The 26,044-nt window shown below is 34.5% G+C and overlaps 4 protein-coding genes across 4 annotated transcripts; 2 read left to right on the top strand and 2 right to left on the bottom strand.

Moving 5' to 3' along the window:
- The first annotated feature begins 1,227 nt into the window (after positions 1-1,227).
- LOC125858207 (alpha-dioxygenase 2) lies at positions 1,228-6,982 on the top strand. The gene is made up of 11 exons (XM_049537919.1): positions 1,228-1,492; positions 3,226-3,339; positions 3,444-3,704; positions 3,970-4,119; positions 4,230-4,363; positions 4,716-4,929; positions 5,092-5,237; positions 5,479-5,706; positions 5,806-6,008; positions 6,094-6,337; positions 6,436-6,982. The coding sequence occupies exons 2-11, from the start codon at positions 3,247-3,249 to the stop codon at positions 6,659-6,661; spliced, it is 1,899 nt and encodes a 632-aa protein (XP_049393876.1). The 5' UTR covers positions 1,228-1,492; positions 3,226-3,246; the 3' UTR covers positions 6,662-6,982.
- A 725-nt stretch (positions 6,983-7,707) lies between these two features.
- LOC125858109 (exonuclease 1) lies at positions 7,708-11,505 on the top strand. The gene is made up of 12 exons (XM_049537792.1): positions 7,708-7,901; positions 7,998-8,034; positions 8,139-8,313; positions 8,404-8,482; positions 8,662-8,706; positions 8,935-9,084; positions 9,203-9,317; positions 9,572-9,672; positions 10,216-10,313; positions 10,406-10,498; positions 10,647-10,867; positions 11,009-11,505. Exons 1-12 carry the CDS (start codon positions 7,824-7,826, stop codon positions 11,449-11,451), a joined length of 1,635 nt encoding a protein of 544 aa, XP_049393749.1. The 5' UTR covers positions 7,708-7,823; the 3' UTR covers positions 11,452-11,505.
- Positions 11,506-11,766: 261 nt separating this feature from the next.
- LOC125858108 (beta-glucosidase 44-like) lies at positions 11,767-14,743 on the bottom strand. Its single transcript, XM_049537791.1, has 11 exons — positions 14,462-14,743; positions 14,308-14,366; positions 14,135-14,210; positions 13,973-14,044; positions 13,667-13,754; positions 13,325-13,577; positions 13,124-13,239; positions 12,705-12,922; positions 12,581-12,612; positions 12,378-12,480; positions 11,767-12,301 (listed from the first exon to the last, which is right to left on the bottom strand). The coding sequence occupies exons 1-11, from the start codon at positions 14,703-14,705 to the stop codon at positions 12,024-12,026; spliced, it is 1,539 nt and encodes a 512-aa protein (XP_049393748.1). The 5' UTR covers positions 14,706-14,743; the 3' UTR covers positions 11,767-12,023.
- A 4,773-nt stretch (positions 14,744-19,516) lies between these two features.
- On the bottom strand, positions 19,517-25,744 carry LOC125858366 (actin-interacting protein 1-2). Its single transcript, XM_049538125.1, has 6 exons — positions 25,284-25,744; positions 23,142-23,303; positions 22,249-22,435; positions 21,481-21,903; positions 20,392-20,799; positions 19,517-20,305 (listed from the first exon to the last, which is right to left on the bottom strand). Exons 1-6 carry the CDS (start codon positions 25,673-25,675, stop codon positions 20,048-20,050), a joined length of 1,830 nt encoding a protein of 609 aa, XP_049394082.1. The 5' UTR covers positions 25,676-25,744; the 3' UTR covers positions 19,517-20,047.
- Positions 25,745-26,044: the final 300 nt, after the last annotated feature.

The raw sequence follows: 26,044 nt of genomic DNA, 5'->3' as shown, positions 1-26,044 counted from the left end.
CATTTCTGGACAAAGTTGTGGGGTCTGCAAAAACGACATATATGTGATGAATATTATTGTTTCTTTATTCCATGATTTTTTTTATATATAAATTTCCATTGCATCTTACTTATTAATCTGCAATAAGAAATTTCTTGAATATATTTTTAAAAAGGAACTTGGCTAAAAGAAGCACGTTAGTTAGTATGAAACAGTGATTGAAATTTGGTGCGAGTATTTCATGACAATATTCTTATTAATTGACGTTTAATTTGGATCCTAATAAATAATTAATATTAAGTATAAAAAATAAATATTTTCTAATAATTGACGGTAAAAATAAACAAAAGAAATAAGTATTTACTTAACTACTCCATTTCTTCACGTTTATTTGTCTTATTTGAATTTGACACGTTATAATTAACATAACTATTTTACCACATTATTCATATTATATGATGCTTAATATTATGTTTTGAAAAATAATTTATGAAAAGTGAAAATTTATTTTTGAAATAGCGGATAAGTTAAAATGTACGAGTGAATAAAAAGGTCATTATCGCGTGCAACCATAGTTACTTGTTTAGTTATCGTTAGACATTAATTTTAGGAACATATATATATCCTTTGGTCAAAAATGATGAACTCATTTTCCTTGTCAACACTCCATCTAGATCGTTCTAACTTCTAACATCCAAATCATTAATGGTGTATTTGGTATGGAGGATGCTTTTAACAAATGTCATGTTTGCTTGATAAAAAAATTACCTTTTTAAGAAAGAAGTTATACTACTCTATTTTTTATATTTGAAAACTATATATAAAAATATTACAAATTGTAATTATTTTGATATTCATATGGTGAAAAAATATATCTTAAAACATTAATCAAAATTTAAAATTGAGAAAGTAACCTATAATTTGAGACGGAAAGAATATGCATTTTCTAGTGAAAAAGAGACCCACAAAATTATTATCATGGGCTTGGTTAATTTGGAATGCAATTGTGGAATGTGGACTCGATGTGATCGCGTCACTCTTAAATTTGATGTGACTTATTAGTCTCATATTTAAATTATTCATAACCTTAAAAATATCTGTTTACTTGATTATCTTGATCTTATAATATGAGTGAAACATATTTCTAAATTCTCGCTAAGTTTAGAGTGTTTTCAATACTTTTTTTTACTTTCATTCCAAAAAATAAAGTAGATAGATGGACGTAGCTTCCCACTTAATCAGTACTACTAATAAACAATCCTGACAACTTTCTTCCATCACATTTGCTAGGTAAGACGAGAAAAACCCTTGCCCTGTTGTAGAAATTACACTTTGTGTTACTTGAATTTTGTAGCTTGATGTTGATGAGTAAAGAATAAAGATAATTGATTTCATAATTTGTTGGCTTGTGGGCATACGTAGGAAGCTGATGCAGGCTTTACTTATTGGCATGTGGGCGGACGCACCAAAGCTGATGCTGCCATTACTTATTTTTCAACTACTTCTTGTGGAGGTAATTGTTATGCAATTTACTACTTTTTTTTCCTTGCGGTGCTCGGGTCAACTTAATTAGCAGTACAAATATCTGCTCTGTAGTATCCACTAGCACATGTACAACTTAATTCAAACCACCAAAGTTTGGACGTATACGATGAAATTCGTAGCGTTTTGTCAACGGGAAACCTCATAGTTCGTCCTATTTGGTTGAGTGCATTTATTGCTGACTAGTTGCATGAGAATAGCCTCTGTGGTTGACTAGAGCAAGGAGGAAAGTGAGACTGAGATGGTTTAGATATGTGAAGTTGGGTATAGAGGGTACGAAGAGAGACATAGCTAACCCGAAAAAGTATTGGAGAGAGTTAATAAGATGAAATATGATGTAACTTCAGGTTATGCCGGACATGACCTTAACTAGGAGGGTGTGGAGGGCACATAGTTGGATAACAAGTTAATAGATTGTGTAGTGTTATCTTGCTTAGGGTGGTTGGTGTTTGCCATGTTCTTAATTGTATTATTGTAGTTCTTATAAAAAAAAAATAAAAAATCGTTGTTTATTATTGTTTTCAATAATCTATCCTAGTATGTTGTTTGATATGTTTGGTTATCACATTATTTTATTGTTGTTTTCGGTTCTTTTTCGAAAAACTTTGCAGTGTTACCTTATTACTTGCTATATTCTCGTCCCCGTCTTTTTTGCACTTGAGCCGACGGTCCTTCAGAAACAACCTCTCTACCTCCATGAGGCAGTGCTAAAGTTTATGTGAATTCTACCTTCCCTAAACCTCACTTGTGGGATTTCAGTGGGTATGTTATTGTTTTAGTTCCATCACTCATAGTATTTTCTTCTTAATTCGATAGGAGATTGATTTATTGGAGAAATTTTGTTACTGTTCTGTTTAGGAAGGGGAGTGGGAAGGCGATCTGTGAATTCAAAATTTGAACTTTATGTATTGATGTTACTTAGAGGACCCTTTAGGCTTTAACATATATATAGAGTGTGAGCCAAAGTTACTTAGTTCGAGTTCGGATGATCAGATAAATTGTATACGAGGTCCACATTGGAGGGCTTTCAGGAAATGGAAGAAGGACATAAATATATATAAGAGTGTGATGTTTTGACTAGATGTTGGTATTTTTCTTTAAGATCATTCTTTTATGGGTACTCAACTACTCTGAATATGAAACGAAAAGAATGTTTCAGATGTTAGTGTTCTGGTTTAGTCTATGACTATCATTCAAATGAAAGGTACATTTGGATGTTTACTGCTAATCCTCATTAATTAATGAACTAAACATTATCTGGTGAAATGAAACCTAACTGGAGTAGTAGTTGTCAAGCTCATTAAAAGATCCACTATACACAAGCTACGAGACACTTCTCTTTGATTTGCGTCATTATAATATAAAATGAGTTAAAGGGTAAAAAACACATCTAAACTATTCCACTTTATTGAGTTTCATACCTGAACTATTGGGAGTGTGAGTTTCACTCAATAGTTAAGGTATGAAACACAAAAAATTGGGATAATTTAAGTGTGTTTTTGACTGTTAACTCATATAAAATAATGATTTATGGGAGACAGTTGAATGCTTCAATCTTGATTGGGCCAACTGATATGAGCAATTGAATGACATGAAACAGGACAAATTTGCACAGGTTCAACGCTTATAAATGCCGCATATCTTCCCTCTCAATCTTCATAACTGATAACACATCTCTTGAATCCTTTTGACTTTACTTGACAGGTCAACTGCTGAGAAACTCTCATGGCATTCTCAATTTCTCTTCCAGACTTTGTTCATCCTCAACTCCGTCATGTTGTTGCAAAGATGTCTTTGTTTGACACAATTTTGTTCTATGTTAGTGTCCTCCGTTCCCTTCTTTTAACCGTTCACCTGTGTGATATTATGCGTTACAATCTAGAATGTTTCTTTTACTAGTGCTCATGTTTTTGATATGGCAGGTTGTACATCTTGTGGACAAGTTTGATTTATGGCATAGATTGCCGGTGTTACTAGGGTTGGCTTACCTAGGAATAAGAAGACACTTGCACCAGCGATATAACCTTTTACATGTAGGGAAAGTTAATGGCAAGAAATATGACACAGAAGAGTTTACCTATCGGACTGCTGATGGTACGTGCAATCATCCTGTGGATCATTTAGTGGGTAGTCAAGGAACCTTCTTTGGCCGCAACATGCTACCATCCACTTCAAGTTATGCGGTAAGCCAAAATGCAATTAATTATGCTACACTAATTAAATCATGTAAATTTGATAGTTTCAACTTTACCAGATATTTCAGTTTTCTGTTCAGTAGGTTAGGGGGTGCAAATTAGTCTGTTGAACCTATTTAAACGCGTGATGCTGATCTTTTTAGATAGCTAACTTGCATGGTCCAATAAATGTGTCTTAATCATAACGCTATCTGACATCTGTAGCTTGAGATCTCTCAATGATCACTTGTGACAATATCATCTGATTATGCAGCTGCTGGAACCTCACCCTGTAACCGTGGCCACGAAGCTCTTGGAAAGAAGAAAGTACACAGATTGCGGAGGGCAATTCAACATGATAGCGTGCACATGGGTACAATTTATGATCCATGATTGGAATGACCATATGGAGGACACTGAACAGGTACCTAGTAAATATGTGTTTTAAGAACTGGAGGGGATTTAAAGGTCAAAAGTGACCTATATGCACTTAAAGGTGTGTTTTATGTTTCTCTAACATAAATTTTTCAACAGGTGGAGCTTAGAGCTCCTCAAGACGTTGCAGCAGGGTGTCCGCTGAAGTCATTTAAGTTCCTTAAAACCAAAAAACTTCCCACAGGTTCACCTGATATGAAGTTTGGGCATTTGAATTCAAGGACCCCGTGGTGGTGAGTAGTAGACTCAAAAACTCTAAACAGTTGTGATTTTGTTTGTACTTCTATTGACTCCAAAGACAGCAATAAAACTAAATACTTTTATGGTGATGGGGAAAGCTAATAATATAGGAGGAGAATTGAAAATAATTAGCTGTTTAACTAAAAATATTTATTAGGTAAAGAAAGAGTATTTGGTTATTACCTTGACTCTTTCACTCTACCAAACTACTGCTTTGTAGCATGCTAAAAGAGTCAAGGTAATAACCACGACAGAGATGGAGGGGAGAAGGGGAGGCGAAAATATTAGTCGAATAGTGAAGATTTATTTTATCTGATGAAATATATGCTCTTGCTGTTTTATTAGGGATGGGAGTGTAATATATGGCAACAACGAAGAGGGCATGATAAGGGTGAGAAGATTTAAAGATGGAAAGCTCAGGGTCTCAGGTGATGGACTTCTGGAACATGATGATAAAGGCATTCCAATATCCGGAGATGTCCGAAATTATTGGGCAGGCTACTCTCTCTTGCAGGCCTTGTTTGTGAAGGAACATAATGCCATATGTGATATGCTTAAAGTAGGTTAATGAAGTACCCAAGTTTCTCTTTTCTATGGTCATATGAAGTTTACATAGTATAGTTGGGACATCGCGAAAGAAGCGAATGAGCATGTATTATGACATTTGATTATTTTACACCTCAATCTGACTTCGCTTAAAATCCTGTTTTGTACCTCTCAGGAACATTACCCTGAATTTGATGATGAAAAGGTGTACCAACATGCAAGATTGATAACTTCAGCGGTCATTGCAAAAATTCATACTATCGATTGGACGCTTGAACTTGTTAAGACTGATACTCTAATGGCGGGAATGAGGATCAACTGGTAAGAGTACTTGAAAAAGATCTATGTTGCCAGATCCTTCAAAAATGTCATTGCACCTGCGCCGGATCACCTAAAAGTAATGCATTTATGGATGATTTGACACGGGCGTTGAGCAAATATAGACTATAACTGTGATTGAATTAACAAATACCTCCCAATTTTCAGTTAGTCGTCATGCATCATGCTTTTGCATTACGAATTTAACTATTAATGTTAACTAAAAGAGTCTAGTGTGATTCAGGTATGGCTTGTTGGGGAAGAAAGTCAAGGATTTGTTAGGACCCAAATTTGGACCAGTACTGAGTGGCTTAGTTGGTCTTAAAAAGCCTAGAGACCACGGAACCCCCTACTCATTGACTGAAGAGTTCGTTAGTGTCTACAGAATGCATTCACTTTTACCTGACACGATTGTTCTGAGGGACTTGAAGTCGACTACATCAGAAGACAAATCCTTGCCTATTCAAGATGAGTATGTTATCCAATTAAACATTTTCCATTTATAAGCAAATTATGCCTCCCTATATGACATAGGATATATGTATTTCTAACTGTGTAGTTTGATAATCAGGATTCCTATGAGGGAAATGATCGGGAAAGAAGGAGAAAAGAACTTGTCGAAAATCGGTATGGAGCAGATGCTGGTATCAATGGGCCACCAGTCATGTGGAGCTGCTACGTTGTGGAATTTTCCATCATGGATGAGAAACCTTGTTCCTCATGATATCGATGGAGATGATAGACCTGATTTAATTGACATGGCTGCCTTGGACAGTATGTTTATCCCAGTGGACTTCTTTTGCATATTGTTTTCATCTTATATATATAGGAATCACATACTAACTTTCTAAGTGAACAGTTTATAGAGACAGAGAGAGGGGAATTCCGCGGTACAATGAGTTCAGAAGGAATTTGCTGATGGTACCGATTAGCAAGTGGGAGGATTTAACTGATGACGAAGAAGTAATTGAGGCTCTACAAGAAGTATATGGCGATGATATTGAGAAGCTAGATCTCCAAGTTGGTTTGCACGCGGAGAAGAAAATTAAAGGCTTTGCCATTAGTGAGACTGCCTTTAATATATTTCTGCTCATTGCTTCAAGGTATGTCAATATAATAACGGTGTACAAAACTTAAACTCTACGCTAAACAAGAATTGATCTTCATGCTAATTCGTGTGACTACATTTTTTTTTCTCCAGGAGGTTAGAAGCTGATCGATTCTTCACAACAGATTTCAATTCGCGAACCTACACAGAGAAAGGCTTCGAATGGGTAAACAAGACAGAGACATTAAAAGATGTTATCGATCGAAACTTCCCTGAAATGACAGAGAAATACATGAGATGCACAAGTGCATTCTCAGTGTGGAGTTCAGATCCAGATCCTAAACACTACTTACCTCTCTATCTGAGACCAGCGACCTAATAGTAGTACTATATTTGGGTCAATGTGATCAACTTTGTATGGGATGATTATGTTAAAACAATGGTAAGTTTGCAAGGCAAATATAAATGACCCTAGTTTACAGTCAGATGAATAAACCACCGGGAGCTCGTATGAGAGTTGGCTCTGACTGCGCTAACTATGGCGGAGTTTATGATACGTAGTTTTGTAGCGTACCTGTTGACTGTTGTATTAGAGTATGTGATGTCATTTATAGATATATGCAAGTTTTTTCAAGACTATCTGTTTCCTCATTAAGTTAAACTCCAAGATTAGTTTGTATAAGGAAGCTTAACTTGTGTTTAATTTTTTCTGCACTAGGTTATATATCAAGCAAGTCATAATGATTTATCATGATTGAGTTATAAATGAAGGTGCAAATGTGTATTGTTTAGTGATAAAAGTTATGCGAAGACATATGTGATGTGTCATGTATTTATTAGGTTAGTATAAACATCAAAGTGCAGGTATTTTTTAGTATAATTTTTTCCACCATTAGTAGAGACAATTGCATGCAAAAATGACAAAACGAAAAGCTTGGAAAAAATAAAAAAAACAGATGAAAAGCTTTTTTTTTTTTTAATTGAATAGTGGACAAAGTCCACCCCTTTATTTAAAAGATAAAATACTCCAATTGGGTCCAAAAGTGACCCGACTGTAACAAAAAATTCCAGTAACAGATGAAAAGCTTATTAAAAGAAGGAGGAGATTTTTTTGAAAAGGCAAAATTAAAATTTATGCACGCGCCAACTAGGAGCGTGGTAGATTAAATTTCCCGGGACTCCAAAATTTCAAATTTATCTTCGCGGTAAAAATGTTAAAATACCAAAGATCCAAGTCACATTACTCAGTGAAAGTGAAAACAATAAACGAATAACTATTTGCCACGTGGACAATCGACTTAGAGTTTGCTAACGTGGCGCTTTCCCATTGGATTTCACTTTCATTTCCGTCACAGTACCGTTAATCTGACAATTTTGGAGCTAGGTATAGATTATTGAACACATGCTCTTCTTCCCGCCATTTTCTCTCACTTCCTCCAATCGCCATTTTTTCATCTACAGATCCAAAACCCAGAAAGCTCAAAGGAAGAAAGGTAGGAGAACATACCCAGAATCTTCTAGAAGAATTAAAGAGGAAAAAAATGGGTATCAAAGATCTCCTCCGGTTCATGAAGCCCTATGTTGAAACCGCCCACATTAAAAAATACGCCGGCAAAAGGGTAAAATCCATTTCATTGACTTTCAATTCAATGTACAAATTCATCGCATTTATTACATTCTGGGTTTTGATAAAAATCCAATTTTGTTGGGAATAGGTGGGAATCGATGCTTATTCTTGGCTTCACAAAGGAGGTATTTTTTTAAATTTTGTTTGACATTTATTAATCAAGATTCAATTTTTGTAATCTATATTTTAGTTTTAAATGGATAGAATCAATAAAAGGTGTAATTTTCAGCATATTCATGTAGTATGGAGCTTTGCCTTAATTCGGAGGGTGATAAGAAATTGCAGTACTTGAACTACTTCATGCATCGAATCAATATGCTTCGACATTATAAGATCACTCCTGTAGTTGTTTTTGATGGTGGGAACTTACCCTGCAAGGGTGCTACGGAAGACGAGAGGCACAAGTGTGTAATCTAAAATTTAATTCTTGTTAATTAATACCTGATTTTGAGTTGTTACTAGCCTTTTGGATGGTGAATCTTTTATTTCAATAGGAGAAGGAAAACAAATAGAGATCAGGCAATGTTGAAGCTAAAGGAAGGCAATGTTGCTGGCGCTGTTGAGCTCTTCCAGGTACTTTTATGCAGTTTCTTTATTAATCCCATGGTTAATATGGAAAATGCCTAAAGGGTTGTGGCTTTTGAGAATAGTTAAACTATGCTATATTGGTTTACCTTTAGATGTTTAATGCACAATCCAGTCAGGTGGCAAACTAATGTTTCGTTTTATCCATTCTAATGCTTCATATGCAGAGGGCTGTGAGTGTCACTCCTTCAATGGCGCATCAACTCATACAGGTACTTGAAAATCATCTATTGAGTTCAGCCAGTTAGAGTTTTAAACAGTGGACTAACTTGTCTACTTTCAGTCATAAAAGACGTTTATTCCTTTTCTTTGTTTGTGGAAGACATTTCAGACACTTTCCTGGTTTTTTCTCAGTAGTTTGGCATGATTTCAATTATCCATATCTGCTAATTCTAGATTTCAAGTAATCCAGCTGTTACAAAGATCTTCTGCTCGTGCAGATTCTGAAGTCAGAGAATATAGAATTCGTAGTAGCACCATATGAAGCTGATGCACAATTAGCCTACTTGTCTAACCTCAAAGAAGAAAAGAATGGAATTGTGGCAGTGATTTCTGAAGATAGTGACTTACTAGCATATGGCTGTCCCGCTGTAAGAAAATCTGAAATACTTTGATATGGCATGATGGAGGTTACTGCTCTCCTAACAGCTTAATTCCCTTTATTTAGAATCTAGTGGACCCATGTTGATTTTATGTGCTTGTCAACAGGTTTTCTTTAAGATGGATGCCCATGGCAATGGTCAAGAAGTGGTACTAGACCATGTTTTCAGTTGTGATACTCGTGTTCCTTCCTTCAGACATTTCAACAAAGATTTATTTACAGGTTATTCTCAATTTCTAACTTTAACTCATTTGCATTGAGAACCAAAATTAGAACATTTAGAAGTTGCTATACCCTACTATCAGCTATCACTCCAAGGTACTCTTGCGACTGATAATGATGATGATCAACTGCCTTTGTTCTTGTAGTCAATGGAAGCAAACTAGCTGCTGAAAGTGAAATGCTTTCTAAAAACATTTGACTGTCTTTCTTCCTTGTAACTTTTTACGATATTTACCTTTTTGCACCATTTGCAGGCATGTGTGTCTTAGCTGGCTGTGATTTTCTTCCTTCAGTCCCTGGTATAGGAATTACAAGAGCTTATAATCTGGTCTCCAAATATCGCAACTTAGATCGAGTAAGCATAGTCTCTATTTGTTCAAAACAGAGAAGTTTATCTTCTTGCATCAGTAATTGGTGATAAATTGCTATGAACAAAAAATTTCCTATGCCTGACGATTAATTTCTAATTTGAAAAAAATTCTCTTCACCTGTATCTTACTATATTAATACGAAACATGAAAAGACTAAAATGCCATCAGAATTGACTTGGTTTATTTGGCATTGCTTACATCAGCTTTGCACCTGTCTGATACCTGATAGATATATGGATACCAATTGAAGATGTAATTACTTTCTAATTAAGAGGTGAAATCATAAGATCCTTCTAGAGAAGACATCGAGGAACAACATAATTGATTTTACTAGATCTTGTTCAACAATTTGATCATTATGAATGGATGCTTCATTCCCCAGCAAATGTCTGTATTATATGGTTTGGATGTTTAGTGGAGAAATGTTAAATTTGCATTGTCCCATATTGTTCTTTGCTTAAGAAGTCCTGAAAAGATTTATAATCTTTGAGCCTCGCAATTAAAAGTCATTTTCCAATGTTTAACAGGTTCTTTCCACGTTAAAGTTTGAGAAAGGAGATCAAATGCCCGAAGATTACGCAAGATCATTTCGAGAAGCAGTTGCAGTTTTCCATCATGCTAGAATGTGAGTCTAATAATTGACATGACATCTTTTTGATGTAGTTCTGCCTTTGTCAGCTGACACAAATAATCAACTTTTCGTCTATGTTTGATCAGATATGATGTTAGTTTGAAGCGGATCAAGCACTTGAAACTCATCCCAGAAGAGCTGTTGCAGTTTTTGGACGAAGAACTTGACTTCTTAGGACCGTATCCTTTAGTTACTTGGACCTTGCCTTCTCTTATGCCAAAGCTTCAGCATTCTCTAACCTTTTATAGAATAGTGCTTTAAATTGCTAAATCTGATGTTTCTGCAATGAAAGGTATGGTAAATAAATTTCTCCTTGACAGTCATAAGAGAAATTCTTCCGTCATTGGCAACATCAATTGCTCAAGGTAACATAGATCCTTGTACAATGGAGGCCTTCAATGTCTTTCCCAGTACAGTAAATCATGTCTCTACTGCAAACATCAAGAAAATTTGTGGTCCCTTCTCTCGACAAGAGGCATTTACTCAAGCTTCAAAAGACAGCAGCGTTTTTGCTATTTCTTCAAGTAAATCCAGAAAAGAAACAACAGGCAAGCTTGATATTCATATAACCATTAATGCCACATATTTTTTCTTGTGCGTGCTAATGTCACTAAGGGTAGAACTTGTGTTGGCAAAGAGATGATGATTCTCCAATAATTATTTAACACATTTTTTGTTGTCATTTTCAGTGGTGGAGACATCGCAAGCCTCTGATGCTGAACAGATGCAGTGTCCGTTTATGGATGAAAGTGAGTGCTTAGAGGAAGCAGTAGCTCTTCAAAACATGATATGCCCTTCAATATCAACTCGGAAGATGGTGGGAGAAGAGAAAAAGAGTCATCGAAAAGAAGTGCTGAAAGTTCCAGATAATAATCCTTTTAGGAAACGAAAAGTGGAGGAATTTGAGCCAGATGAGATGGATAGTGTTACTGAGCTAGTCTCAGAAGTTACTGAAGTTGAAAGCCTGGAAGTTATATGTACAATTCCAGAATCACAAAAAAGTGTGGAATCTAAGCCAGTTAAAATGATTGAGTTAAAAACAGTTGCCAAGGAAAAGAAGGTTAAGAGGAGTAATTGCCAAAGTTCAGAAAACAAGAAAAACAGTATACTAAATTTCTTTTCTCGAGTGTAATTTATAAAATTTGACTCAACATATTAATTTCTTGTGTCAATCACTTTTCTTTTTTCAGTTTAGCATCTTGGAAATTTCTTAATACTATTCACAATTATACATATCAGTTCCACTGTCATTGCGCGAGTGATAGGCAATCTGTGGTACAACTTAAGGTCTAGACTAGGTTAACCTTCCATCATTTGGACTTCTAATTACCATTACTTATATAATATACTTATATTATACACCCTCTTGTTAGTTTTAGTTAAAGCAATTTGATGAATTAACTATATAGGTTAATTTTTCTATATTACATTGAGTAGAATTCAAGAATTAGGATGATGCAATGCTAAAACTCTGTTATTCATTCCTTACTAGTACAGCAAACTGCAAGCATCAGAGACAGAGATGTGCTAAATTACAGAAAGAACAATTTTATAACAAACTACTATAAGTGGAAATCCTAGTGCCTAAGAAAGGAACTCAACTTATTTTGTGTTTTTTCACACATTAAAGTCACTCAACGTATGAGTATCAAGTTCTCTAAAATCAAAATAAACATGGAACTACAGACAAGGGCAAGAGCAGCCTTAATGCTTCTGGCGCTTAAGCAATTTCTTGAACCAATATGCTGACATCTTCGGGTATCGTTTGAGGGTATTGAAATCAACATAGACAATGCCAAATCTGGAAGTATAACCCAATCTCCATTCAAAGTTGTCAAGCAATGACCACGCGAAGTAGCCTATGACATTAGCTCCATCATCCACTGTCTTCTTCAGTTGTTGCAAATAGCTCTTATAGTAGTCGATCCTTTTGGTGTCATGTAAAGCTTTTGGAAGGGTAATGTTGCCCGCATAATCCATACCTGAAAATCATACCATTTATAATTTGGTCTGTAAGATGCTGAACAATAAACGTTTCACTAGTTAAGCAAACCATACCATTTTCTGCTAGAATAATGGTAGGATTTCCATAGTGTTCTTTAACATAGTTGACAGCTTTATATAGACCCCATGGCACAATGTAGAGCCAATATGAGTGTGCCTACAGACATTTTTCATCAAAGATAGTGTTAGCTAACAATTAGGATATAAGTATGTATTTCGGTTAGAAACAATGTTAATTAACTTCATCATATACTCACCCTAGGACCAATTGGTACTCCCTTGCGGTCATCTACATCAGGACAACGAAAAGAATTTGAATCAGTAGTAATTCCATTTTACTAGGCCTAACTTAAAGAAGTGAAAAAGGTGGAAGTATCTTACAAGCAAATCCAACATTCCAGTCCTGTTGGTAGCCCAAGGGTTGCGGTGTGGTATAATGAGGGTCATACATGTAGTAGGAAGTGTACTGGTTTATGCCCACATAATCAAATGATCCCTTCACCATCTTAACCTCTTCTTTCGAGAACTTGGGTAATCGAGTTCCCACAATATTTTGCATGGTTTTTGGGTACTCACCATATACAAGAGGATGCAAGAACCTGTAAAACAAGTCCAAAGTAAAATTAGTATTTCAGGTTGTGCAGCTCTAAAGAGAGGCTTTAGTAACCCCGAACTTTACACAGAGTTGACAGCTCATAAGAGATGAAATTTTGAACTTTTTTTGTGATATGTAAATATAACTAACGGGGACTCGATACATATTGGAACATGACTGCATCACTATATGTGCAAACTCTTACCATCCCAAATGAAAGTCTCTAGCTCTTTGAGCAGCATAGTTATCGGCTTTTCCTTTTGTCAGAGGTTCGTACCACACAAAATCCAATAGAATGCCAAACTTCCCTTTCTGTTTCTCCTGTTATTACATATACAACATGAGGTCAAAGACTGATCTCTGATCCCAAAAGCAAGGAAATACGGAAAAAAAGAGAACATATTACTTGATACTTTTCACGGTATCTCTGTGCTGCAGAAGCATGACATAAGATAAGATTGTGTGCAACAATATAAGGCTCAGTAGCAGAATCCCCTTCTGTGCAGTTTCCAAAAGGCTTTGAACATCTTCCAGGTGCAAAGAATCCATTATCATACCCTAAAGCAGCAACCACTCTTGGCTCATTAAACGAGAACCAATTCTTCACTCTGTCTCCGAATGTCTTAAAACAAAACTCTGCATAATCAGCAAAATCCTTCCTGCAAATTTTGAACCATCATCAAAATGAAGAAGCAAATAGCATAAAGTTACTTCTTCAATAAAAAATGTCAAGAAGTGATGTTCTTACACGACTTCACGGCCCAACCATCCGTTGTACCTATCTTGAAGTGCTTGTGGTAAATCATAGTGATTCAGATTAGCATACGGGGTAATACCTGTAAAAAGTTTGTTTAAAGCTCAGTATGATACTTAACTACTATGTTGCTTGGACACATCAAAAATGCCGACAGATGCGTGTTGATCCATCCAAAATTGTGCATTTTTGGAGGATCTGACACGTGTACAACAAAATTTTTGGAGAGTCCAAGCAACATATCTTAACTATACATTTCCACAACAACAATCATTAAAAAAGGAACATAAAGAATGTTACCTCTTTTGAGCATATAATCGATCAATCTATTATAATAAGCAACTCCCTTCCAGTTCACTTTACCAGTTCCATCTACATTAAGACACAAATTAAAAATTATCATTCATTCTTCTAAATGGCAAATATCTAACTTTGGAGTAGACAATAAAGTAGTAAAATTACTTGGGAAAATCCTTGACCACGAAATTGAGAAACGATAAGCTTCAAAGTTGAGCTTTGCCATCAGATCAATATCCTCCTGTACCCATTACAATAATTTCAATTTTACGAATAGTTTTAACTTATATATAGATTTGTGAATTATGACACATAGAAAATGAAAACATAGTAGTAACCTTGTATCGATGATATTGATCAACAGCAATTTCTCCATTGGCATTGTTTGGTTCAAGTCCTGTTTTCATACAATAATCAAATTTAATCAGAACAAAATCAAAATCATTATAGAACTTGTAGTACTATAATCTAAGATTAAGTAATTAATGGTACCAGGTATTTTAAGGAAAGTGTCCCAAATACTAGGTCCGCGGCCTTCAGTACTGGCAGAACCTTCTACTTGGTAAGCTGAAGTTGCTGTTCCGAATATAAATCCCTTCGGAAAACTTTCTCTACTCAAACCTCCGGTATCCAATATGGTATTTTCCGGCGACACGTCATCTTTTTCAGAATGTACGGTAAGTACAGTAGCTGCAATTAACAGCAGTAAAATTAGGCATGGAGGATTTGCTTTCATTATTACTAATTTTATTTATGAATTGAGTAGAGTGTGAAAGAATATGGTGGCAATGCTATTCTATTTATACAAGAAAAATAATGCATTTTTGTCCTGACTTGTCACGAGCAACAATAAAATAAATAAACTAACTCTTAAATATTTAAACTGAATAAGTTAAGTAAAAATGGCATATCTATTTTAATTTTTAAGTATAACTGATAAATATAAATAAACACATGCAAGAGAGTAGTGTAACGTTGGGTTCCATGACTATCTTTTTATCCTCTTAAAAAATTATTATCGTCCTAAAATACTTGTCATATTTCACTTTTTAAAGGTAATTTAAATGAATCTTAATCGATAATTTATAATTTATTTTTTCATTATATTAATATGAGTAAAGTTGTAACTTATAATACTTTTTATATAGTTATAAAATATCTAACTTGTAACTTTAAAATATTGAATTAACACGATTTAATTTTGAATTAGTCAAATTAACTCTCAAAATACTAAACATGATAATTAGCGTGAGATGGAAGGAGTATTACTCGATTTTTTTATTTATGTTCTTTTGCTTTATATAGGGAATATGAAAAGAAAAAAATGACTGAGGAAATTATAAAATGAAAAAACGAATCCTGATGAAAATTCTAATAAATCATATATGCACAACATGAGCTATATCATACGAAAGAAGATTCAGTGTAACTCGAGAACAAAATAAATGGTAAAAAGATGGCCATAGGAACATAAGACAACAAGAAAATAAAGAAATAATTAATCAATAGAAAATGCCCTTCCCAATTCTCTCTCAGAAAAAACGAAGATACATTACTTCCCAATTAATTAAGAATAGTCCTCAAAATAGAAATTGTGAAGCCATGTAGATTCAAATTTTGTTGGCATCATTTGATCTTTTGATTTCGAAAGTTACCCTTTAGATTCAGATTTGTCAATTTTATCACATTGTTGAAAGTAGACTTTTTACTTTCTTCAATCGTTCAAGTTAAAAATTACTTACAATTGGAAAAAAGTATAACAAATTTCTCATCTGATACACCTTTGTGGTTCACAAAATGTTATTTGTGAAATTTACAAAATTTAAATGGTGTATGAATTCTTATTCTTCCCATTTCTNGAGATGGGGTAAAAAAAATAAAAATTTGAAATTAAAATATTCTTTAAAAACAAACTTAATTTTTTTTGGGTGGTGGGGGGTCAGGGTAGGGGTGGGGTGGGGGTGAAAAACAAAAATTTGAAATTGAAAGTATTTTTTATAAAACAAACTTTAAATTCATTTTTTTTTGGTGGAGGGGGGAGGTCGAGGGTAGGGGTGGGGTGAAAATAAAATTTTGAAATTGGAAATACTTTTTAAAAACAAACATTAAATTTTAATTTTTTTTTTTGGGGGGGTAGGGGCTGGCGGGAGGGGGGGTCAGGGTGAGGGTGTGTAAAGAAATAAAAAAGTTTGAAGTTGAAAAATGTTTTTTAAAAGTAAGCTTTAAATTTATTTTTTCAACAAAGAAATTATAATTTGAAGTTGGAGGAAAGTTTTGGAAAATATTTTTCTTAAGTTTTGAAGGGAAGTCATTTTTTTTGAATTTGAGGAAAATAAATTAATTTAAAAAACATTTTCCAAAATATTTTACTCAATCAAACATGAGAAAATTGGAATGTTTTCCTTCATACCAAACGCACCCTCAGTGTAACTCGAGAACCAAATAAATGGTAAAAAGATGGCCATAGGCACATAAGACAACAAGAAAATAAAGAAATAATTAATCAATAGAAAATGCCCTTCCCAATTCTCTCTCAGAAAAAACGAAGATACATTACTTCCCAATTAATTAAGAATAGTCCTCAAAATAGAAATTGTGAAGCCATGTAGATTCAAATTTTGTTGGCATCATTTGATCTTTTGATTTCGAAAGTTACCCTTTAGATTCAGATTTGTCAATTTTATCACATTGTTGAAAGTAGACTTTTTACTTTCTTCAATCGTTCAAGTTAAAAATTACTTACAATTGGAAAAAAGTATAACAAATTTCTCATCTGATACACCTTTGTGGTTCACAAAATGTTATTTGTGAAATTTACAAAATTTAAATGGTGTATGAATTCTTATTCTTCCCATTTCTTTAATTTGTAGAACTTGTTGCGTTCAATATATTTCAGGATTAAATAGTTTTTTTCACTAAATAATGAACATGTACATATCATTAGTGTGCCAGAGGATCGGTTGTGGTTCACATAAATTTAGTACTTCCTCCATCTCAATTTGGCTGTCTAATTTTAATTTGACTCAAAATTTAAAAAAATAAAGAAGATTATAAATCTTGTAATCTTAATAATGTTATATGAAAAACAAGAACTGAAGCGCTGTGTTAATAAGGAAAATAAACATTATTTTTTAAACGTACTAAAAAGTAAAATAAGACAAATAATTTTATTCATACCTAGAAATTTACTAAATATTTGATTGCTGATTGAATTATTATAACAATATTTATCTAAAATTGTTATAAAAATTATAAACTTTAAATATGGAATATTGTCGGTCACTTACACATACTTTTTGCGCTCGTCGTACGAACGTATTAAGTTGAGAAGAAAAAAATAAGGTGATAAATAACAAGAAGGACTCCTTTGTTGACCAAAAAAGAAACAAATTGCTTAAATGATTGGTAACAAACAAGTGAGAGAAGTTTGTGTTGATAAGTAGGGATAAAAGAAGGAGCATTAGAGCTTGGTTCCTAAGTTTTATTGGTCCAGTACATATAATTATCTTCACCTTGGACCCTTTTAGATATTTTCTACTAGAATTTCTTATTTAGAGGTCTAGATTTTATTATTATTTTTTTAATATATATATATATATATATATGCTTTAAAAAACAGAATTACGGGTGTCGATTTTTGTTTTTTAAATCAATACTCTTGTGTACACAAATTAATCAATTGATGCAAAATTTACTATTGTTATTACACTTTACATTGTGCTAATCATGTACCATTAAAACAATGTTCTGTACAAGAAATCATCTATATTTGAAGTTTTTATAGATTTTAACTTCGTTTCTTAAAAGATATACATAATACACATAAAAGGGAAAAATTCACAAATAGAAGCCAATTGAGATGGTCCTAGATTAGGAGTGGGAGATGGGCACGGTTTCCATTACTCAACAGAAAGGACTATTGCTGGGCCCATTACTACGCACGCCTGGCCGAAGGGCATGTGAACTACAACTACACTTTTAGGAGTCCGGAGCCTAAAGGGCAAAAAAAAATTGTCAAAAATTTTAAAAGGACACATCACTTTTTATTCTAACCAAAAGGGCAAAATCACTGCGTCAGCAGCGATTTTCTCTGACAAAATGACAAAATCGCTGCCCTAGCAGCGATTTCGTCTAAAATTTTTTATTTATTTATTTAAAAATCGCTGCCACAGCAGCGATGTTGTTAATTTTTTTTTTTATTATTATTAAAAATCACTGCCATTGTAAAAAAAAAAAAAANATAAAAAATTTACAAAATCGCTGCTGTGGCAGCGATTTTTAATAAAAAATAATTAATTTTTTTTTTAACAAAATCGCTGCTGTGGCAGTGATTTTTAATTAAAAAAAAAATTTAGACGAAATCGCTGCGTCCCCTTTTGGTTAGAATAAAAAGTGATGTGTCCTTTTGAAATTTTTGACAATTTTTTTTGCCCTTTAGGCTCCGGACCTAATATCGTCAAAACACACACTACACTCACCTCACCATCTTGGGCTACTAAAATTCATTTCTGACTTCTTCACAAAAATTGGTCAAATCAATGTTTGATACTCCCTCCGTCCCTATTTACTTGTCCATATTTCCTTTTTTGGTTGTCCCTATTTAGTTGTCCATTTTGACAAATCAAGAAAGGACAACAAATTTTTTCCTATTATACCCTTATTTACACTTCTTGAAAATTGTAAAAATGTATGTTGTTTCCCTCCAATTTATTTCACTTTAATTCAAATAAGTGGTTGTAATTTTGAAGGGAAAAGTTGTCATAAGGGTAAAATTATAATTTCACTGTGCTAATCATTGTTTTCTTAATCTGTGTGTCATTTCTAAAGTGGACAACTAAAAAGGGACGGAGGGAGTATTTACAAATTGTTCTATTGATAATCAATATTGTTTTTAAAGAAGGAAAACTTGCTTCCATCTCTAATATGGTTGGGACGAAGAGTAAGCCTTTCCAGACTTAGACCCAAAATAATAGAATTCATTAAGATCACCAAACACGAGAAAAATAGGAGCTAAATAATGACTTATTTCATTTAAACATACGATTTTAAATATGCAATTTCATCCCATAATTTCAAATCATTTCCGTCACATGTCTCTTTAGCAATTCTTTACAAAAATATTATTTTTATTGACAAATAAATATTATGTTATAGATGTTGGTCTTCGACAAAGCTACTAATATTAAATTTTACCTTTTTATCAAACTAAAATTTGATCAATAAATTTTGTATTTTTCTAGAATAATTTTGTGATAGTATATTTCACTTTTGCTATAAACTTTTACTTGTTTCAAAAAATTGTACAAAATATTTAGGCAATTTCGATAAAAAAATTCAAATTGCATGTCTAAACAAAATTTTAACTTCAACTTATATAATTTCAAGTCATGAATTCATCTGTAGCTAGTGCCCATTCCCTCAGGATGTAACTCCTTAAAATAAATAACGGCGGCAGTGATATCAGAGAGATGGTCATTTCCCGTGAAAAAAGTAGCACAATCAAAGGGCAACATAACTGAAAAGACGTCACAACTTACAAATAGGATAAAAAAAACTGCAAATCCCTATAAAAAGCCTGAGCAATAAGATCACACTTGCATCATCCTAAAACATGGAACTGTAACCAAAAACCTATAATAGGAATGACAAATTATATATAAAAAAAATCAACGCATACGTACAAATGTAAGAAGCAAAACCATAATGGCTGCTAAGGGTTTTGTGATGCACCAGGACAAAAGACTCGAACACCAACGCCACAGCATGTTGATGCTATCCATGTCGAAAACAATCCAACTTTAACTTTTTTGGTTTTTTTTTTGTTTCATCTATGAGAAAATAAGAGTACCTTTTGGATACAGGGAAGTGATCATCCCTTCGGAAAAATTCTTTAACTTGGTGGTTCCTTATTACCATGATTACAACTAGTGGCACCATTCATGAGCTGTTCGCAGTTGAGGCCAACCAACATTTCAATGTTTACACTGCATTTCCAGTTGATTTTCAAAATAACCTAATGTGCAAATATGAACAACTCAATTGCTTATCATCAACACTTGTCAACTCAAAACATCTCAGTTACTGTGGAGTGATTCCCCATACACGAACACAAGCATCCTCGCCAGAACTCACTATACTGCGTTCATCAGTAAAAGCTAGTCCATATACTCCACCCAAATGAGCTCCTTTAATAGTGATTCGATGCGATGCTGGCTTGCTGACGTCATATATTATAACACATGTGTCTAGAGATCCAGTAGCTACCATGGTGTTATCAGGTGACCAATCCAGGCAATTTATTCGGGCAGTATGGTATAACATATTCTTAAGTTTAACCTTTAAAACATAAAGTTTTTATTAGTTATAAAATGTACAAATATATCAAATAAGTTAACTACACAAGTAAAAGTGGTAGTTATTACCTCGCGAGATGCACGATCCCAGACGACAGCTTCTCGGTTCACATCTGCTGATGCAAACATGGAAACATCTGGAGAGTACCGAATAACAGTAATAGCTCCCCTGTGTTTTTCAAGGACAACCTCTTCATTGAGAGTATCACCCGTGATGGAATACAAATGAAGTTTACCATCCTGACCACCCACTATTGCTTCAGTTCCATCAGGTGAAATAACAGATGCCGTCACCGTAAATCCGAGGTTTATGGTTGACAGCACTTCTGTACCACGGAGAAGAATGACTCCAGTTTCAAACGAAACTAAAGTTACTTCAGGAGAATTAAGGGCAAGGCTTAAGTCCTTAGGTTGGGTGCCAACATCTACAGAATTTGCATCTCCGCATTGATCTCCAAGCAGAGATACTCTCCAGATCTAAGTCCAATCAAGAAGAAAAAGAAATTGCATTATAGCCAACAGTTATAAGGAACTCTACTTTTGTTTGATTTGACAAAATTGTCTTTGAGCATCATCTTTTTAGCCCAAAGAAATAAGAAGGAACATAGAAAAGCAGGAAGACGTAGAAACCCAAAGTATCACTCACATCACACATAAAACATTTAACGTTCTTAGAAATGCCACATTATTGGTGTCTACTGGACAAGAATGACAATAATGAGATATCATCTAATCATATTACTCGTAAAATTGATGCAACTTATGTAAATGGTCAAATAGTTCTTCTATAAGATCTTTCAAACATTAAGGTTAAATAACTCCCATGCTAGTAAATGGATAAATAGCTGACCTTAGAAGAGTGATTGTAATCCCTCTTCTTTCTTTCTTCTCAGAAATATCAAGGGGAAACCCTCGGTTTAAATTCTAAAGATGGTTTTAAAAGAATAGAGCCTTAAGCAAGTACTTTCTTTAAAAAACAAATTCAAACAGAATAAAACGGAACCATAGAGCACCAGCTAGATCTCTGAGAGACCTTTTTCTATTCACAGAAAAGTAAATATCACAACTCACCTCCTAATATATCATGTAAGAAATGAAAAAGGAGTTGTTTGTTTTTTTGATAAGGTAACTTATGAAAAAGGAGTTGTTATAACTCACCTTGTTGTCAAACGCACATGACACAATTTCTCCTTCCACAATTGCAAAGCATTTGATTTGAGAAGTCACCTTTCTGTCTAATTTCCCGCTATATCCAATGCCTTGAATCCATTTAACAATCAAACCATCATAACTGGTGGACAATATGATTTTTGGGTCGCTTCTGAGGACAGCTAAGGAATTAACATTTTTCATGTGTCCAGAAAATGACACGGGAGATTTTTCCAGATCACTTGCTGAGAATATGGAAATAGTTCCACCAAGAGAAACAGTAACAAGATGGTCATTTTGCCAGAGACAGCCAACTAGCATGTCCTCAACTCCACCAGAACCTGGAGAAGCCAGTGTTTTCTTCACTTTCCCTTTTCCATCATCAGATATATCCCATATTTTTGCTGACTTATCAGCAGAGACTGTGAGCACCTGAAATTAATAAAATGTCAGACAGTGTAGGTATACTCAGAACAGGAAAGATTGACAGTGTATAATGGTAGTAGACTATGAAGCTACAGTTTTAAATTTTCATCCAAGCTGGTTCCTTTAAGCAATTTTGATGAAAAAGATTCTGTGGCATTAGGAGAAAAGTATAATGTATTTTCAACCTGAGAAAGTCAGCCAGAAAAATAGTGTAGTATGGCATACTCCTAACCAATAACTTCAGTGTTCTTGGCATATTCAATTCGTGTAGCACTCTCAAGAGAATAAATTATAATCCAGCACAACAGGGAAATAAGTGGAAATGAACTAGCATGGAGATCCAACAATCACCTGTTTACTATTAGGACTCCAACTAACAGCATATATACTTCCTTGATGACCATCCTCAGATGACAGCTCTCCAATTATATCTCCTGTTTTGGCATCATAAATAATGCCCTTCTTGTCAGAGCTTACACTGATAAGTTTGCTTCCGTCTGGAGAGAACCTCAAACAATTGACAAAATTTGAATGCTCCCTGTAGGTCCAAGGAAAATGACACTTAAATCACAACCATTCTGAACATGTTATCTATGACGCAATCATACTCATGTTACATTAAATGGCCACATGGATTGTTCAAAGAACATATCAAAAGTCTCTGAGCTCGGACTGGAACTATAACTACTGGTTTTTTATTTCCTTATTTCTAGCAGGCAGTTTACAAGAGACGAAAACCACATTGCAACAGGAACGGTAAAAGGTAAATATATGGGTGTATATGTACCATGCATGATGCAAGCTCTAACAATCTCAACTACAAGAATGGATTTATCATGTACACCAAAATGAACTCTCTCAAAGGTCCTCCGCCTGGCCTTGAAAAGCTGTGTCACTCGGACTCTCCAAAAATGTTGCCGCATCAGTGTCGGATTCTCCAATAATACACAATTTTTGGAGTATACAACACGCAATCGTCAATATTTTTGAAGAGTCGTGGCAACATAGTTGAAAAGTGCTTTATTTTCAGAGAAAGACAGGTCCTAAGGTTCTTTTAAAATTGTCAATCTTCTCTCTCAAGTTCATTGTTTTACTGATTACTATTCATTTATGAACAGATTGTTTCTCTCTGCTCGCTTTGGACAAACATTTTGGAGAAAACAATAACCATATATTGATATTGATACAAAAAAGAGAATGGAAGACACTTGTTCTAATTCAACATAACAGAAAGGATAAGGAACCTGTGAGACAGCTTGAATTTAAATGGTGGTCCTTCATAAAAGTTCATCAAGAAGTCTTCACCGCACGTTGCTATGCGAAATGGTCTTGTGGGTTTAAAAGCGCAACTCAAAACTCTCCTTGAATGGCCATCAAATTCACCCACATTTGTTCCCGAGTCCCACCTGCCAGTTCATAAAACAAGGATAATAGATATGCAAAGATAGCAATCTTAGGACATAAATTCAAATAGGGGCATTTAAAATGAGCTCAAATGTGTTCTAGACTAGAAAGAAAAGAAGAAGCACATGTACAAATTCCTTCTCTGAAATGTTAGATACAACATTATTAGTTTCACACATGGTTCTTTCTTCATTCAACTTTACATTATGCCCTAGCAACCTGCCTCAACAATATACGAGCTTGGTGTGAAATCTCTGTGATTGTTCACATCTTCCAGCTATTGTCTTCAAGTATGTCTGATAACCACAATATAGAAGCCCTTTTTGGATAATAAGGAGGCTCAATATAATAGCCCTTTCAAATTTTCTTCTCTTAGTTCTCCATGCTAGTCTACAACATCTGATGCTATGGTAAGGTGACAGCTTTAAAAATTTAAGGTTGCTTTAATAGAATTTACTATAAGAGCTTCGGATCAAAAGTACAGTAATATCATATACAGCTATCAGTAAAGTGATTTTCTTTTGGAGCAGTACTTTCAGTAAAATATATTACCCAGATTGAATAACTGTGTCCTAACTTTTTAATATTACACTGTTTTGAAAGGTAAGGCTTCGGGTTTTAATTGTTTCTAGTTAAGCTGTCCATGGTGAAATTTAACACGTTTTGAGAAAGCATCTGGATAAGAATGGTATTAAACTAACTTACCAAAATAAAGAAGAGAATCTGGAAGTGTGCCGACTGTCCTCTAAGGGATCTAAAGTCAAATTGATAGAAATTTTTGTCCATCAAAAAAAGGGTAGCAAAATTTCATCAATTCGGAAGAAGGTGATTTCTTCGAATCACATATTTATCTTTGATGATATTAAAAAGGCATCCCGGTGCAAGAAGCATGTTGTGTTCTCGCAGGGTATAGGACAGGACCGCACTGGATGTAATGTAGGCAGCCCATCCACAAGCATCAATGATTGATACCGCAGATGAAACGTGTGACCTATAGGTTGGAGACAACTTTAACCAATTAACCTTGCCCAAAGGCACCCCTTAATGATGACATTACTGATCAGAATTTTCAAGCACGCTATATTTCTTGGTTTAAAAGAAAGCTCTGGTTGAGACTGCATTCATTTATTTATATTCAACTTGATACGTGGGATGGACTTACTCTACTAATGGCTTGGCTTGGTCTCGCTCCCTTCTAACACTAGTCCTCCCCATTAAAGGAACAATCGAGTATCTTAAGAACCTTCCCAAGCGTCTGCCTTCGCGGGAGCAATTGGAAAAAAATGGAGTATTTAAGTCTTTTACTACCTTCCATTCAGCTGATAAAAGTTGTTGTTATAGACGATACATATATAGAAAGCCTATTTGGTTCCAGTAGTTACTTTACTAGATTTTTCTTCTTTTTCCTTTCTACAATGGAGATAGCACGTAATGACAGATCACTGCTATATCATTAAATCTTGTGGTAAGAATGTGTTCGTTCTAGTGCTGGCAAAGGACAATGTTTAGACATATAACATGCTGCATATACGTCAAATGGGTAGGCAGAGATCATATTTCTGATCCAAATCCACCTAGAATATATAGCAATCAGCATCAAAACAATCCTGGGCATTTACCTTTTGCTTGTTTAAAATAAAAGTTAAAGTCAATTGAAAGTAGAAATTCCAGCCTAATCATTAAGAAGTACTATTATAGTTTGAATGGAAAGGAAACAATTTAGCTCAATCTCAGAGGATCTGGAGTGAGCTTCGCAAAGCATATCACATGCCAGATACAGGAGTAAAATTGCAGTATAGTGACAGCAAAATAATAATCAACTATGATAAATCCTCTAACTACATTCATTAGGACTTGCCCTACGCCTGTGTATACCGAATTGAATAAAGACGATCATCATTTTGCACAAATTTACAACAACAGAAAACAGCAACAACAAAAATAATACTAACAGAAAGAAAGAAGTCAAAGGGGAAACTAACATGAAGGCACGAACAAGTGATTTGCCCTTGCCATCACCACAAGCAACAATGCGCATTCCATCAGGAGACCATTGAAGGTCATCGATCCGACCCGATAGGACCCGAAACTCTTTCTTAAGAACGAAGTCATTATGGGTCCCCCAGATCCGAACAGTACCTGAAACGTCAGCAGAAGCGATCCACTCACCATTAGGAGAATAACGAGCGACTGTAGCCTGATAAGCATGCTCCCCGTAAACTGCAACTTGGAGGGGGCGATCGAGGTACCGAATAATAACGGATCGGCCGTTACAATAAAGGATAGAGTTGGATTTCGGGTCACCCGAAATGAGAATACCGCGACCCCGTTCAGTGGAAGGTATACAAGCGTAAGTTTCTTTGAGCTCAGCCATGGAGATTTGTTGTGTTTATGGAGAAAAGGTGAGAAATGATGAAAGATTAGGGGAAACTAATTTTGTGAACTGTACAACTGCTTTTAGCTCTCCACCTTTTTCGATTATCTGACCGTGCCAGCACGTTCTTCTTGAACGACACGTGGTCTCTTGTTATTGGGTATATTTTTATTTTTTTTTTACATATTATTGTTATTATTTACTTTTTCATCTTTTGGAATCGTAAATAACAAAGAGAACTCGTAGAAGAGGTGAATTTAAGAAAATAAAAACAAACCAAGTACACGTGATATACACAATTTTTATCATGATTATTTTTCTTAATACACCATACCAAATAAATGTGTAACTTGAGGGTTGAAGATTGAT

The sequence above is a fragment of the Solanum stenotomum genome, chromosome 3 (assembly GCF_019186545.1).
Source record: "Solanum stenotomum isolate F172 chromosome 3, ASM1918654v1, whole genome shotgun sequence".
Classification (NCBI taxonomy): Eukaryota; Viridiplantae; Streptophyta; class Magnoliopsida; order Solanales; family Solanaceae; genus Solanum; species Solanum stenotomum.
The sequence above is the reverse complement of the archived record's forward strand: the minus strand, read 5'-3'. Positions and strand labels throughout refer to the sequence as shown.